Source organism: Phyllobates terribilis, unplaced genomic scaffold (assembly GCF_046119375.1).
Source record: "Phyllobates terribilis strain yellow unplaced genomic scaffold, ASM4611937v1 Scaffold_4__5_contigs__length_816908805, whole genome shotgun sequence".
NCBI lineage: Eukaryota > Metazoa > Chordata > Amphibia > Anura > Dendrobatidae > Phyllobates > Phyllobates terribilis.
In genome coordinates this window covers 400,819,904-400,837,665 of record NW_027362764.1, presented here as the reverse complement: position 1 = coordinate 400,837,665, position 17,762 = coordinate 400,819,904, and the positions used below count along the sequence as shown (strand labels likewise).

Sequence of the window (17,762 nt, the reverse complement as noted above, 5' to 3'; positions counted from 1 at the left end):
CTGGGACCCACACAGTTCGTAACACAGTCCTTCTCCAACCTGTTACCGAGGGTGACGGCACTGCCGTGTCTCGCTGGGGTGCTCCAGGAGTTTTGCTTTTCCCTTGGCTCTGTGTTCAGCTTCACACAGACCTGTTTTGCAGAGCCGCCTGCTCTGCAGCTTGTAGACAAAACACTGACACACCCAAGACCTTGGCACCAGAAGAAAAAAGGATGGCATATAATAGAGAGGGAGCACACCTAATTATGTATGCAAAAAGAGTACAAATTTGTTTATTTACAAGCATGTGGACAAAAACAAGATAAAATCATTTAAAACACACCCAAGACCTTGGCTGCAAGTATTAAATGAGAACTGTGGACATGAGCCACATGCCAAGAGTACAGTGTCCATTTTAGGACAAGATCAGATATCAAAATCAAACATCAGAATGATGTCAGCTTGAGGCTAAATACCCTGTCTGAGAACTGATTCTGACCAGTGATTCTGACAAATGATTTTGACGAGTGATTCTTACGAGTGATTTTGACGAGTGATTCTGACGAGTGATTCTTACGAGTGATTTTAACGAGTGATTCTGACGAATGATTTTGGCGAGTGATTCTGATGAGTGATTCTGACGAGTGACTTTTACAACTGTAATAATAATAATAATAATAAAAAAAAAAAAAATACTTTTCGCTGAAGGGACTTGAACCCAAAATTCTATGTCCCAAAGCCAGTGCACTAACCACTAAGCTATTAACTTAGTTGTATAAACCTTGGAGTTCTATTTGGTTATATGATTTTCAGTGCAAACTTGTCTAAACCTCATCGGGACGTATGCACAGACTGCAAGCAAGCCAAATTCAAATTATGTTTGATTCTGATGTGTGAGTCAGAATCATTCGTCAAAATCATTCATCAGAATCATTCGTCAGAATCACTCGTCAAAATCACTCGTCAGAATCACTCGTCAGAATCACTCGTCAGAATCACTCGTCAGAATCATTCGTCAGAATCATTCGTCAAAATCACTCATCAGAATCACTCGTCAGAATCACTCGTCAGAATCACTCATCAAAATCATTCGTCAGAATCACTTGTCAGAATCATTCGTCAAAATCATTCGTCAGAATCATTCGTCAGAATCACTCGTCAAAATCACTCATCAAAATCACTCGTCAAAATCATTCGTCAGAATCATTCGTCAGAATCACTCGTCAGAATCACTCGTCAGAATTATTCGTCAAAATCATTCGTCAGAATCACTCGTCAAAATCATTCGTCAAAATCATTCGTCAGAATCACTCGTCAGAATCATTTGTCAAAATCAGTCGTCAGAATCACTCGTCAGAATCACTTTTTCAAGGATAACCTTGTATGCGGCTTGATTCATATGTCCTTCGCAAAGATTAACCTGCCCAATTCAAGCCTTGCTAAAGCATCCCCAGATCATCACCGATCCTCCACCAAATTTCACAGTGGGTGCAAGACACTGTGGCTTGTATGCCGCTCCAGGTCTCCGTCTAACCATTAGATGACCAGGTGTTGGGCAAAGCTGAAAATTAGACTCATCAGAGATTACCTTACTCCAGTCCTCTATGGTCCAATCCTTATGGTCTTTCGCAAACGTCAGCCTGGCTCTCCTTTGCTTCTCATTAATGAAAGGCTTTCTAGCTTTACATGACTTGAGACCTGCCTCTAGGAGCCTGTTCCGAACTGTTCTTGCCGTGCACTTCACCTCAGCTGCCATTTGCCACTCCTTTTGTAGGTCACTTGATGTCATCCTGCGGTTGCTGAGTGACATTCGAATAAGATGACGGTCATCCCGGTCAGTGGAGAGTCGCTTTCGCCCTCTGCCGGTCTGTAGCTTTGTTGTCCCAAATGTCTGCTGCTTGACCTTGTTGTAATGGACTGCCATCTTCAAAATTTTAAGGTTGGAGGCAACATGACGCTCACTGTATCCCTCTGCTAGTAAAGCCAGAAATGAGCCCTTCTTTTCCTCACTCAAGACTTTTCTTTTCAACTCCTTTGGCACGGCTAAAAGTTACTTTTTCATTCAGATTACTTTTAGGCTATTCCTAGCACTTGTTTTGCCATCCAGCTTGTCCTATTGCAAGAGGACTGTGAAGACCACAGCAGTGTTTTTTATACTTTCCCTCGTTACATAAGATTTGGTTCAGGTGATCATCTAATCAGAAGCACATTAAGTAGAATGAGGTGTACCTTGGTTGGAATTCAACTGACGCTGGAATGGAATGGCTGTCAGACATGTAGAGATTGGTGATTTTTAGAAAACTGTGCAGTGGTCTCTTAATTTTTGCCAAAGCTGTATATATACAGTTAGGTCCATATATATTTGGACAGAGACAACATTTTTCTAATTTTGGTTCTAGACATTACCACAATGAATTTTAAACAAAACAATTCAGATGCAGTTGAAGTTCAGACTTTCAGCTTTCATTTGAGGGTATCCACATTAAAATTGGATGAAGGGTTTAGGAGTTTCAGCTCCTTAACATGTGCCACCCTGTTTTAAAGGGACCAAAAGTAATTGGACAGATTAAATAATTGTAAATAAAATGTTCATTTCTAGTACTTGGTTGAAAACCCTTTGTTGGCAATGACTGCCTGAAGTCTTGAACTCATGGACATCACCAGACGCTGTGTTTCCTCCTTTTTTGATGCTCTGCCAGGCCTTCACTGCGGTGGTTTTCAGTTGCTGTTTGTTTATGGGCCTTTCTGTCTGAAGTTTAGTCTTTAACAAGTGAAATGCATGCTCAATTGGGTTGAAATCAGGTGACTGACTTGGCCATTTAAGAATATTCCACTTCTTTGCTTTAATAAACTCCTGGGTTGCTTTGGCTTTATGTTTTGGGTCATTGTCCATCTGTAGTATGAAACGACGACCAATCAGTTTGGCTGCATTTGGCTGGATCTGAGCACACAGTATGGCTCTGAAGACATCAGAATTCATTTGGCTCCTTCTGTCCTGTGTCACATCATCAATAAACACTAGTAACCCAGTGCCACTGGCAGCCATGCATGCCCAAGCCGTCACACTGCCTCCGCCGTGTTTTACAGATGATGTGGTATGCTTTGGATCATGAGCTGTACCACGCCTACGCCATACTTTTCTCTTTCCATCATTCTGGTAGAGGTTGATCTTGGTTTCATCTGTCCAAAGAATGTTCTTCCAGAACTGTGCTGGCTTTTTTGGATGTTTTTTAGCAAAGTCCAGTCTAGCCTTTTTATTCTTGATGCTTATGAGTGGCTTGCACCGTGCAGTGAACCCTCTGTATTTACTTTCATGCAGTCTTCTCTTTATGGTAGATTTGGATATTGATACGCCTACCTCCTGGAGAGTGTTGTTCACTTGGTTGGCTGTTGTGAAGAGGTTTCTCTTCACCATGGAGATTATTATGCGATCATCCACCACTGTTGTCTTCCATGGGCGCCCAGGTCTTTTTGCATTGATGAGTTCACCAATGATTTCTTTCTTTCTCAGGATGTACCAAACTGTAGATTTTGCCACTCCTAATATTGTAGCAATTTCTCGGATGGGTTTTTTCTGTTTTTGCAGCTTAAGGATGGCTTGTTTCACCTCCATGGAGAGCTCCTTTGACCGCATGTTTACTTCACAACAAAACCTTCCAAATGCAAGCCCCACACCTCAAATCAACTCCAGACCTTTTATCTCCTTAATTGAGAATGACATAACGAAGGGATTGCCCACACCTGTCCATGAAATAGCCTTGGAGTCAATTGTCCAATTAATTTTGGTCCCATTAAAAACAGGGTGGGACATGTTAAGGAGCTGAAACTCCTAAACCCTTCATCCAATTTTAATGTGGATACCCTCAAATGAAAGCTGAAAGTCTGAACTTCAACTAAATCTGAATTGCTTTTTTTTAAACTCATTGTGGTAATGTCTAGAACCAAAATTAGAAAAATGTTGTCTCTGTCCAAATATATATGGACCTAACTAACTATATATATATATATATATATATATATATATATATATATATATATATATATATGCAGTACAGACCAAAAGTTTGGACACACCTTCTCATTTAAAGATTTTTCTGTATTTTCATGACTATGAAAATTGTACATTCACACTGAATATATACAGTACAGACCAAAAGTTTGGACACACCTTCTCATTTAAAGATTTTTCTGTATTTTCATGACTTTGAAAATTGTACATTCACGCTGAAGGCATCAAAACTATGAATTAACACATGTGGAGTTATATACTTAACAAAAAAGTGTGAAACAACGGAAAATATGTCTTATATTCTATGTTCTTCAAAGTAGCCACCTTTTGCTTTGATGACTGCTTTGCACACTCTTGGCATTCTCTTGATGAGCTTCAAGAGGTAGTCACCGGAAATGGTTTTCACTTCACAGATGTGCCCTGTCAGGTTTAATAAATGGGATTTCTTGCCTTATAAATGGGGTTGGGACGATCAGTTGTGTTGTGCAGAAGCCTGGTGGATACACAGCGATAGTCCTACTGAATAGACTGTTAGAATTTGTATTATGGCAAGAAAAAAGCAGCTAAGTAAAGAAAAACGAGTGTCCATCATTACTTTAAGAAATGAAGGTCAGTCAGTCTGAAAAATTGGGAAAACTTTGAAAGTGTCCCCAAGTGCAGTTGCAAAAACCATCAAGCGCTACAAAGAAACTGGCTCACATGAGGACCGCCCCAGGAAAGGAAGATCAAGAGTCACCTCTGCTTCTAAGGATAAGTTTATCCGAGTCACCAGCCTCAGAAATCGCAGGTTAACAGCAGCTCAGATTAAAGACCGGTTTGCATTTAGTTGGACCATCATTTATTTTTCAACAGGACAATGACCCCAAACACACCTCCAGGCTGTGTAAGGGCTAGATGACCTGGCCTCCACAGTCACCAGACCTGAACCCAATCGAGATGGTTTGGGGTGAGCTGGACCGCAGAGTGAAGGCAAAAGGGCCAACAAGTGCTAAGCATCTCTGGGAACTCCTTCAAGATTGTTGGAAAACCGTTTCCGGTGACTACCTCTTGAAGCTCATCAAGAGAATGCCAAGAGTGTGCAAAGCAGTCATCAAAGCAAAAGGTGGCTACTTTGAAGAACCTAGAATATAAGACATATTTTCAGTTGTTTCACACTTTTTTGTTAAGTATATAATTCCACATGTGTTAATTCAAAGTTTTGATGCCTTCAGTGTGAATGTACAATTTTCATAGTCATGAAAATACAGAAAAATCTTTAAATGAGAAGGTGTGTCCAAACTTTTGGTCTGTACTACAGTACAGACCAAAAGTTTGGACACACCTTCTCATTTAAAGATTTTTCTGTATTTTCATGACTATGAAAATTGTACATTCACACTGAATATATACAGTACAGACCAAAAGTTTGGACACACCTTCTCATTTAAAGATTTTTCTGTATTTTCATGACTTTGAAAATTGTACATTCACGCTGAAGGCATCAAAACTATGAATTAACACATGTGGAGTTATATACTTAACAAAAAGGTGTGAAACAACTGAAAATATGTCTTATATTCTAGGTTCTTCAAAGTAGCCACCTTTTGCTTTGATGACTGCTTTGCACACTCTTGGCATTCTCTTGATGAGCTTCAAGAGGTAGTCACCGGAATTGGTTTTCACTTCACAGGTGTGCCCTGTCAGGTTTAATAAGTGGGATTTCTTGCCTTATAAATGGGGTTGGGACCATCAGTTCTGTTGTGCAGAAGTCAGGTGGATACACAGCTGAAAGTCCTACTGAATAGACCGTTAGAATTTGTATTATGGCAAGAAAAAAACAGCTAAGTAAAGAAAAATGAGTGGCCATCATTACTTTAGGAAATGAAGGTCAGTCAGTCCGAAAAATTGGGAAAACTTTGAAAGTGTCCCCAAGTGCAGTTGCAAAAACCATCAAGCGCTACAAAGAAAGTAGCTCACATGAGGACCGCCCCAGGAAAGGAAGACCAAGAGTCACCTCTGCTTCTGAGGATAAGTTTATCCGAGTCACCAGCCTCAGAAATAGCAGGTTAACAGCAGCTCAGATTAGAGACCAGGTCAATGCCACACAGAGTTCTGGCAGCAGACACATCTCTACAACAACTGTTAAGAGGAGACTTTGTGCAGCAGGCCTTCATGGCAAAATAGCTGCTAGGAAACCACTGCTAAGGACAGGCAACAAGCAGAAGAGACTTGTTTGGGTTAAAGAACACAAGGAATGGACATTAGACCAGTGGAAATCTGTGCTTTGGCCTGATGAGTCCAAATTTGAGATCTTTGGTTCCAACCACCGTGTCTTTGTGCGACGCAGAAAATGTGAACGGATGGACTCTACATGCCTGGTTCCCACTGTGAAGCATGGAGTAGGAGGTGTGATGGTGTGGGGGTGCTTTTCTGGTGATAATGTTGTGGATTTATTCAAAATTGAAGGCATACTGAACCAGCATGGCTACCACAGCATTTTGCAGCGGCATGCTATTCCATCCGGTTTTCGTTTAGTTGGACCATCATTTATTTTTCAACAGGTCAATGACCCCAAACACACCTCCAGGCTGTGTAAGGGCTAGATGACCTGGCCTCCACAGTCACCAGACCTGAACCCAATCGAGATGGTTTGGGGTGAGCTGGACCGCAGAGTGAAGGCAAAAGGGCCAACAAGTGCTAAGCATCTCTTTGAACTCCTTCAAGATTGTTGGAAGACCATTTCCGGTGACTACCTCTTGAAGCTCATCAAGAGAATGCCAACAGTGTGCGAAGCAGTCATCAAAGCAAAAGGTGGCTACTTTGAAGAACCTAGAATATAAGACATATTTTCAGTTGTTTCACACTTTTTTGTTAAGTATATAATTCCAAATGTGTTAATTCATAGTTTTGATGTCTTCATTGTGAATGTACAATTTTCATAGTCATGAAAATATAGAAAAATCTTTAAATGAGAAGGTGTGTCCAAACTTTTGGTCTGTACTGTATATATATATATATATATATTTATTTATTTTATTTTTTATTATTATTTTGTGATTTTTAAAAAAAATATTTTTACAATTTATTTAACTTTTTTTTTTTACTTTTATACTTAGTTCCTCTATGGGACTTTCACTTTTTGCAGTCTGATCTCTGTTATAAATCATTACAATGCATGAGCATTGTAGTGCTTTATAAACTGTTAGTGCTGCACTGGCACAAGCTTGTTAGACCATGCTGTGTGCATGGTTTAACTAGCTTGCCAGCACTGATGACCCAAATGTCGTCATGACAACATCGGGTCACCATGCAACTATCAGCCCCTCGCAATGATGGCCTCTCCCTGCCTTCTAAATGCTGCAATCGATATGGATTGCTGCAGTCAGAAGGTTAAACTGCTGGGAGCGGTGCGGGCACCACTCCTGCCAGTGAGAGTCGGGTGTCAGCTGTCAGATTCGCTCAACACCTGGCAGTGATCAGGTGCGCACAGCTAATGTGCACGCAAAATCGCCAGGAAGTATTCATACGTCCAAGGTCAGGAAGTCCTTCCCAACCTGGACACCATCTTTGTAATTTTTAATTCATGTATCAACAGTACACATGAAAATAAGCAACTTTGTAATATATCTTATCAGAAAAAAATCTGCTTCTTTCTGCTCCTTGGTTGATATTTCATTTTCAATTCATGAGAAAAACCTGTAAAATCTATATTCAGTAAAAACAGATATTCACATTACTGAGATAGGAGATGGCAGGTTGTGATTTTAAAATTCTATGGAAAGGGAGTGGGAGGAAGAGGGAGGAGCTGGAAGCAGACACAAAATTCTGATGCAAGTTCTCCTGAAAAGACACAGTTCTCCACAGAACTTTGTAAGCACCAATCGTCATCTCCTAGCTCAGTAATGAGAAAATCTATGTTCACTGAACATAAATTTTAAACATGAATTGAAAATTTTGAGGAAAAAATATTTTTCTAATAAAATATATTACAACGTTTCTTATTTTCATGTGGGCTACGACAGTTTATCTTCTTTACTATGATGGTTAAAATGACTATTACTTAAGTATTTTTTCATGGAAAGATACTTGAAATGACTCTCCCCACTTATTTTGTAACCCAACCTAAAGTATTTGGTTGCTAATTATTTTTTTTATTCAAAATGACAAGTTGTTCAATCATAATTCCACCTTCCATATTCACTCTAAACAAGCTATATAATATTAGCAAGCAAGGGTATTGGGAATTAACTAATTCTCCTATCCCACGTGGTTAGCATATGCTGTTGTTAACTAACAAAAGAAAAGAGCTTATTTTAATTATGTACGCCCAATGCTCTTACCTGTGTAAGTAATAAATAGGTTGTGGCTACTTTCTGGGTATTGTGCCCTCTTCACACCCATCAACCTGTCTTAGCCTTGGTCGAGCTTTACAGCCATCTCATTAAGTGCCTACACCACCAAAACTACAACTACATCATGTCCGTACGAAATATTACCTTTACTTTAAATGATGCGGATTGTTTAATGACAATGCATAGGAAATATAACATTTTCATTCATTTATGAGCCCCTCACAGTGTGTCCTCAATGCAAAGAAGAAGAAATACATTATTTGGCCCATATGACAAATGCAGGGCAATATTAGGACGTTTCTCCAATGGATCTTTTTCTGGTCAAGAAAAATCATTTTCCTATATCTTGTAAGGGAATTTTGAGTTCTTGAGGAGGGTCCCTGATCTTGTCGTCAATCTATTAGGAATACTAGCAATTGGCTATAAAAGTGAAATCTCTCCGTAGGGGACCTGGCATGCCAATGGATAACAGGGACTGCTTATCGATCACAATGGGGCAAGGATATTGCCTAATTTCTTCTGTGGTGGTGGTGCAACTAAACGTTACACTTGCGCCAATATTTTCCCACACATTGCAGCTAAATAATTTGTCCAGACATGTAATATTGATAATATTTCCTTAAAATACTACATCAGTATCAAATCGGTGGGGGTCCAACACCTGGCACCTCCACCAGAACAGCTATTAACTCTGGTGGTGACCGGATGTAAAGACTGAACAGAACTAAATGGTACCTCTCCATCCAATGTCTAGTTGCAGATCAGCGCCTATTTGATAAAATATGAGCTGATCCAAAGTTCACATCAAACTATCTGAGGTGGTACCCGGTGTTGGATCCCCATTGAACTGATTTAGATTACATATTTGTCATCAATATTACATGCCCAGATATCCCCTTTTATTATTATCAGTCCCAGCGATGGGAAAACACATAATCAACATACAATCATTAGGGAACCCTTCTAACAAGATGATCCAAACCCTTTATTATTATTACCCTTTTTTGCTAATTCATTTGATTTCTATAATCCCTATTGCAATGTGTATTATTTATATGTAAAATATAGGATTCAACTACTTGGCGAATGAAAATGTATTAACTGATTCAATTTCTTTATAATTTGATATTTCAGACTGACGTCATGCATCAAAATGTCTATGATTACATCCATGTGGATGATCGGCAGGAATTCTGCAGGCAACTTCACTGGGCCATGAACCCCCAACAGATGGTGCTTGCACAGGACTCTCAAACAGAAACAGGTAGGTCTATTAGACACTACAAAGCGTTAATGTTGGTAGCATTTACACTGAACAAAAATCTAAACACAACACTTTTGTTTTGCTCCCATTTTTCATGAGCTGAACCCAAACATCTAAGACTTGTTCTATGTACACAAAAGGCTTTTTTCCCTCGAATATTGTTCACAAATTTGTGTAAATCTGTGTTAGTGAGCAGTTCTCCTCTGCTGAGATGATCCATCCCCCTCACAGGTGTGGTATATGCAGATGATGATTATACGGCATGATTACTGTACAGGTGCCTTAGGCCGACCACAATAAAAGCCCACTCTAAAATGTGCAGTTTTATCACACAGCACAATGCCACAGATGTCGCAAGTTTTGAGGGAGCGTGCGATTGGCATGTTTACTGCAGGAATGTCCACCAGAGCTGTTGCCCTTGAATTGAATGTCCATTTCTCTACCATAAGCCATCTCCAAAGGCGTTTCAGAGAATTTGGCAGTACATGCAACCGGCCTCACAACCGCAGACCAAGTGTAACCACACCAGCCCAGAAACTCAACTCCTGGTTCTTGGGCATATTTTGTTCTAAAATACAAAACAAACCACACTATATTCACCATCCTCGTCTCCAGCGCTGAGTCTCCCCCACTGCTCCCTGTGTCACTTATTGGCTACACCGCGAAGTCACGTAGACAGCACAGCAGCCTCTCACTGAGCTCTGCTCGTGAAGATGGAGTGACCCGTTCACAGCTGTTGAGCTCACTGTCAGCATGATGTCAGTGCTGCAGCCACTATCTGACACCCAGAGCGATGGTGGAGACTCCGCACTGGACCCAGGGAGGGTGAATTAAGAACAGGTTTTCTTTTTAATAACAAGCTGTTCCCGGGAACTGTGAGTGGATAACCCTTGTTACGCATCATTATTGCCCCCTTAAAAATAAAAATGCCACCTTTGTGCCGATCTACACAAAATGAATAATTTTTACACTCGCCAAGAAACTGAGCTTAGAGTTTCGTAATGGGTCATCAGAAAGAGCAAAAACTTACAAAATACAAGAACACAGCAACTGGCAATGGTGCAATTACTGAAGCTTTAGCTTATACAGGGAGAGAGTTTTTTTATTATTTTAGTGGTGAAAACACAAATCAGAAATTGAACCTGCGATTGTTTGATTGCTTGTACTATATGCAGCAATACTTCAGAATCGCTGTATACAGTAAAAAGGCTGGTTTTCAAGGGAGAATTGTAATGACAATAATAGATGTCTTCAACAGACCCCGTCATAGCAATTGATGGGCGCAAAGAATGACGCTCCCCATTCCAGTGCGCTGTTAATGCCGCTGTCAGAGTTTGGCGGCGGCATTTAATAAGTTAACAGTCGGCTGTTAGAGGCAGGTCCTGGCTGTAACACACAGTTATTACCTGCTGAGTATGTGTAACACACAGCCATTACCTGCTGGGTATGTGTAGCACACAGCCATTACCTGCTTGGGATGAGGTGGGCTCACATGGTGAGCCCGCTCCATACACCCGCTACCAATTTGCGTCATTTATGTACGACAGATGTCAGTAAATGTTTTAAGGATGCGGTAGTTCTGGGTTAGTGCAAAAAGCGAGATCTTGCAATAACACCAGGGATCTCACAGTTTCACAGCAAGGAGGACCCTGGAGGCTCTGCACGCCAGGATCCCACAATTCAGAAGTTCAAACCCAACTTTAGCTAGAAAGTCTGGTCCTTGAGGTGGGCATTAGCGAGTGTTCTGTGCACTTTTGCTTATAGGTGATAGTTAGAAAAATTCCCAGTCTGAGGCTGCACATTATTTTCTTAAATAAAAAGGGTGGCCACAGACTTGTGATAGGTGCTTATTAAATGTTCAGCAATCAGCAATTTATACCCATGTGGAACAACTATAACATGAATAAATGATATATGTAGCAAGCCTTGGTAACATATACATATCTACATTTGACAGCGATCGGCTTGGTAATGTCACCAATACTTGTGCATAACTTTGATGCTATCAGGACTAAATGCCACGAATGGCTACCCATGTGGGGGTGGGTGATGGGTAAATTGGGTTGCACGTAAGGTTAGATAATTGTAATATGTTTCAAAATGAACATTTATTTTGTGGTTTTAGCTATGGCGTGAAACATAAAAACAAGACCTCTTAAAAAAAAAAGTCTTTACCTCAAGACGTACCTGGCACACTGCCACAGTGTTGTCAAACTCTTAGCAGACAAATAAGGCTGAACACTCCAGCTCTGAACCGCTATTATTTATTTGTGGTAGATTTATAGTCAACCACCGCAGTAATAATGAAAGGTGTACTGAAACTCAGGTTGGTTTTATTCACTTACTATTCATAGGTGAAATGGCACGGCATGGCATTTAATGGCCCACTTAAGTGTTCTTACTAGAGGATTAGTCACAGATAGAGATCTTCACATTTCATGTTCTCCTGTTCTATTTCAATTAGAAGAAGAAAGTAGTAAGACAATCCAAGTGTCAGTGGCCTTTAACTTTTTATGTGATGGATTGGTCTTCCAGGCATTGTAAACCACAGGAATGGATCATTTGTGGCAGCAGTTGTATAGACGTTTAGTGCCAGCATCAGGATAATTAAGCTTATTGGTCCAATACTGGCAGGCCTTTACTAATAAAATAATCCCAGTGCTGCTCGGGTTTCATGTCTTTTTGGATTCAGAAATATATATTTTTCCCAAGAGACGCATTTTTGTAAATAAATCAACCATAGACATAAAATGCAAAAAACATTTACATTAATGATGTGAGACATAGTCAGAGTTCTGCTCGTATCAGTTTCTTTTGTTGTGTCTCTAAATGGAAGTAAAGGACAAATATGCTTTGACCACTAGAAAGTGTTAGGTTAAAGCGATCCTCCATCCTTGGACTATAGTGTGACCATACATTTCATCACATATAGTCACACTACCTAGTGCCATCTGTTTTATTGCCACTGCCTCTTTTGGTCAGATTAGAATTCTATTCTTCTCGCTTCCAAGATGGCATGGGGAGTACTGTGGTAAGCAGTGGCATAACTAGAGTCTTATGGCCCCTGTCCAAAATTTGGTCCGGGGCCCCCACTAGCATGTTGGTCAGATCTATGGGCCTCTGTAAAAATGTCTTCCATCATAGCCCCTATCCTGTAATATTGTCCCCCATCCTGTTGTATTGTCCTCCGTCCTGTAATAATGTCCCCCGTCCTGGCCCCTATCCTGTAATAATGTCTTCCATCCTGGCTCCTATCCTGTAATAACGTCCCCATCCTGTAATAGTGTCACTCATCCTGTAATAATGTCTTGCATCATGGACCCTATCCTGTAATATTGTCCCCCATCCTATTGTATTGTCCTCCATCCTGTAATAATGTCCCCCCGTCCTGGCATATATCCTGTAATAATGTCTTCCATTCTGGCTCCTATCCTGTGATAATATCCCCATCCTGTAATAATGTTCCCCATACTGAGTTGTATATTTAGTAATATTCCCCATTCTTTAAAAATGGCTTTTAATACATTTGACTCATTTAATTAAAGGGGTTGGCCACTATTTTACCTATCCCTTTCATGTGAACTAACTTCCTTATATAAGCATTTCACTAAATATCTTCCTTTGCCAAATCCTGCTGTGACCTGAGCTGCTTTTCTGGCCACATGATCTGAGAATCCTATGCTTCCGGTTTTGTCACATCAGATTCTCCCTCACGTCCGATCTCTATAAATGGACAAGTGGACGGGACTTGCGACGTGGATATGCGGGGCTGCATTCAGCAGATCTCACTAGGTTTCTGTGAATCCTGCTAGCTCTTCCTTGCATCTGTCTGTGTTCAGCAGCATATATATATACAGTACAGACCAAAAGTTTGGACACACCTTCTCATTTAAAGATTTTTCTGCATTTTCATGACTATGAAAATTGTATATTCACACTGAAGGCATCAAAACTATGAATTAACACATGTGGAATTATATACTTAACAAAAAAGTGTGAAACAACAGAAGATATGTCCTATATTCTAGGTTCTTCAAAGTAGCCACCTTTTGCTTTGATGACTGCTTTGCACACTCTTGGCATTCTCTTGATGAGCTTCAAGAGGTAGTCACCGGAAATGGTTTTCACTTCACAGGTGTGCCCTGTCAGGTTTATTAAGTGGGATTTCTTGCCTATAAATGGGGTTGAGACCATCAGTTGTGTTGTGCAGAAGTCAGGTAGATACACAGCTGATAGTCCTACTGAATAGACTGTTAGAATTTGTATTATGGCAAGAAAAAAGCAGCTAAGTAAAGAAAAACGAGTGGCCATCATTACTTTAAGAAATGAAGGTCAGTCAGTCTGAAAAATTGGGCAGACTTTGAAAGTGTCCCCAAGTGCAGTTGCAAAAACCATCAAGCGCTACAAAGAAACTGGCTCACATGAGGACCGCCCCAGGAAAGGAAGACCAAGAGTCACCTCTGCTTCTGAGGATAAGTTTATCCGAGTCACAAGCCTCAGAAATCGCAGGTTAACAGCAGCTCAGATTAGAGACCAGGTCAATGCCACACAGAGTTCTAGCAGCAGACACATCTCTACAAGAACTGTTAAGAGGAGACTTTGTGCAGCAGGTCTTCATGGTAAAATAGCTGCTAGGAAACCACTGCTAAGGACAGGCAACAAGCAGAAGAGACTTGTTTGGGCTAAAGAACACAAGGAATGGACATTAGACCAGTGGAAATCTGTGCTTTGGACTGATGAGTCCAAATTTGAGATCTTTGGTTCCAACCACCGTGTCTTTGTGCGACACAGAAAAGGTGAACGGATGGACTCTACATGCCTGGTTCCCACCGTGAAGCATGGAGGAGGAGGTGTGATGATGTGGGGGTGCTTTGCTGGTGACACTGTTGGGGATTTATTCAAAATTGAAGGCGTACTGAACCAGCATGGCTACCACAGCATCTTGCAGCGGCATGCTATTCCATCCGGTTTGCGTTTAGTTGGACCATGAGTGATGGGGTGCTACGCCAGATGACCTGGCCTCCACAGTCACCAGACCTGAACCCAATCGAGATGGTTTGGGGTGAGCTGGACCACAGAGTGAAGGCAAAAGAGCCAACAAGTGCTAAGCATCTCTGGGAACTCCTTCAAGATGGTTGGAAGACCATTTCTGGTGACTATCTCTTGAAGCTCATCAAGAGAATGCCAAGAGTGTGCAAAGCAGTCATCAAAGCAAAAGGTGGCTACTTTGAAGAACCTAGAATATAAGACATATTTTCAGTTGTTTCACACTTTTTTGTTAAGTATATAATTCCACATGTGTTAATTCATAGTTTTGATGCCTTCAGTGTGAATGTACAATTTTCAAAGTCATGAAAATACAGAAAAATCTTTAAATGAGAAGGTGTGTCCAAACTTTTGGTCTGTACTGTGTGTATATATATATATATATATACTGTATATATACAGTGGGGAAAATAAGTATTCGATACACTGCCAATTTTGCAAGTTTTCCCATCTACAAAGAATGGAGAGGTCTGTAATTTTTATCATAGGTACACTTCAACTGTGAGAGACAGAATCTAAAAATAAATAAAACAGAAAATCACATTGTATGATTTTTAAATAATTAAATTGCATTTTATTGCATGAAATAACTATTTGATCACCTACCAACCAGCAAGAATTCTGGCTTTTACAGACCTGTTAGTTTTTCTTTAAGAAGCCCTCCTACTCTGCACTCATTACCTGTATTAATTGCACCTGTTTGAACTGGTTACCTGTATAAACGACACCTGTCCACACACTCAATCAATCACACTCCAACCTCTTCACCATGGCCAGGACCAAAGAGATGTCTAAGGACACCAGGGACAAAATTGTAGACCTGCACAAGGTTGGGATGGGCTACAGGACAATCGGCAAGCAGCTTGGTGATAAGGTAACAACTGTTGGCACAATAATCACAAAATGGAAGAAACACAAGATGACTGTCAATCTTTCTCGGTCTGGGGCTCCATGGGGTAAGGATTATTCAGAGAAAGGTCAGGAATCAGCCCAGGACTACATGGGAGGACCTGGTCAATTACTTAAAGAGAGCTGGGACCACAGTCTCAAACATTACCATTAGTAACACACTACGCCGTCATGGATTAAAATCCTGCAGGGCACGCAAGGTCCCCCTGCTCACACCAGGATATGTCCAGGCCTTTTTGAAGTTTGTCAATGACCATTTGGATTATCCCGTGGACGTGTCACACCAGGTGTGGGAAAGACGTAGTGCAACACAGAGGTAAAGGGAGCCCAGACACTAGGGAAAGGGGGAAGTGGAGACCTCCTAGTTTGGTTTAGTGTCACCCTGTCTCAACTACCGTCCCTATATTGCCTCTTCAGCAATCGCCGCACTCGTGCCTCGCCCTGTTTTTCCCTGGCGTATGGATAAGGCTGGGGATGGGAGGAGATGAGCACTAGTCAATCTCCACTAAACTCTATAGACAAAAAGGGTAGACAAATGAGTAGAATGCATAGCTTTAGAAGACTCAGACAAATGCGAACTCGGCCTCAAGCTCCAGAGAGGACGAAGTACTGCTCTTGCTAAGCCTTCACAAGTAGAAATAAATATAGCCGGCACCTCCCTCTCAGACACACCAGGTATACAGTTAGGTCCATATATATTTGGACAGAGACAACATTTTTCTAATTTTGGTTCTAGACATTACCACAAAGAATTTTAAACAAAAGAATTCAGATGCAATTGAAGTTCAGACTTTCAGCTTTCATTTGAGGGTATCCACATTAAAATTGGATGAAGGGTTTAGGAGTTTCAGCTCCTTAACATGTGCCACCCTGTTTTTAAATGGACCAAAAGTAATTGGACAAATTAAATAATTGTAAATAAAATGTTCATTTCTAGTACTTGGTTGAAAACCCTTTGTTGGCAATGACTGCCTGAAGTCTTGAACTCATGGACATCACCAGACGCTGTGTTTCCTCCTTTTTGATGCTCTGCCAGGCCTTCACTGCGGTGGTTTTCAGTTTGTTTGTGGGCCTTTCTGTCTGAAGTTTAGTCTTTAACAAGTGAAATGCATGCTCAATTGGGTTGAGATCAGGTGACTGACTTGGCCATTCAAGAATATTCCACTTCTTTGCTTTAATAAACTCCTGGGTTGGTTTGGCTTTATGTTTTGGGTCATTGTTCATCTGTAGTATGAAATGACGACCAATCAGTTTGGCTGCATTTGGCTGGATCTGAGCACACAGTATGGCTCTGAATACATCAGAATTAATTCGGCTGCTTCTGTCCTATGTCACATCATCAATAAACACTAGTGACCCAGTGCCACTGGCAGCCATGCATGCCCAAGCAATCACACTGCCTCCGCCGTGTTTTACAGATGATGTGGTATGCTTTGGATCATGAGCTGTACCCGTCCTTCGCCATACTTTTCTCTTTCCATCATTCTGGTAGAGGTTGATCTTGGTTTCATCTGTCCAAAGAATGTTCTTCCAGAACTGTGCTGGCTTTTTTGGATGTTTCTTAGCAAAGTCCAGTCTCGCCTTTTTATTCTTGATGCTTATGAGTGGCTTGCACCGTGCAGTGAACCCTCTGTATTTACTTTCATGCAGTCTTCTCTTTATGGTAGCTTTGGATATTGATATGCCTACCTCCTGGAGAGTGTTGTTCACTTGGTTGGCTGTTGTGAAGGGGTTTCTCTTCACCATGGAGATTATTCTGCGATCATCCACCACTGTTGTCTTCCGTGGGCGCCCTGGTCTTTTTGCATTGATGAGTTCACCAGTGCTTTCTTTCTTTCTCAGGATGTACCAAACTGTAGATTTTGCCACTCCTAATATTGTAGCAATTTCTCGGATGGGTTTTTTCTGTTTTCACAGCTTAAGGATGGCTTGTTTCACCTCCATGGAGAGCTCCTTTGACCGCATGTTTACTTCACAGCAAAACCTTCCAAATGCAAGCACCACACCTCAAATCAACTCCAGGCCTTTTATCTGCTTAATTGAGCATGACATAACGAAGGGATTGCCCACACCTGTCCATGAAATAGCCTTGGAGTCAATTGTCCAATTACTTTTGGTCCCTTTAAAAACAGGGTGGCACATGTTAAGGAGCTGAAACTCCTAAACCCTTCATCCAATTTTAATGTGGATACCCTCAAATGAAAGCTGAAAGTCTGAACTTCAA

At 40.9% G+C, this 17,762-nt stretch overlaps 1 protein-coding gene across 1 annotated transcript in view; it reads left to right on the top strand.

Annotated features, from left to right (window-relative positions):
- AHRR (aryl hydrocarbon receptor repressor) overlaps positions 1-17,762 on the top strand; it is a 457,961-nt gene that overhangs the window by 365,920 nt on the left and 74,279 nt on the right. The window contains exon 6 of the mRNA XM_073678511.1: positions 9,454-9,583. Within this exon, the coding sequence (XP_073534612.1) occupies positions 9,454-9,583 (130 nt within the window). The remainder of the gene's footprint in view (positions 1-9,453; positions 9,584-17,762) is intronic.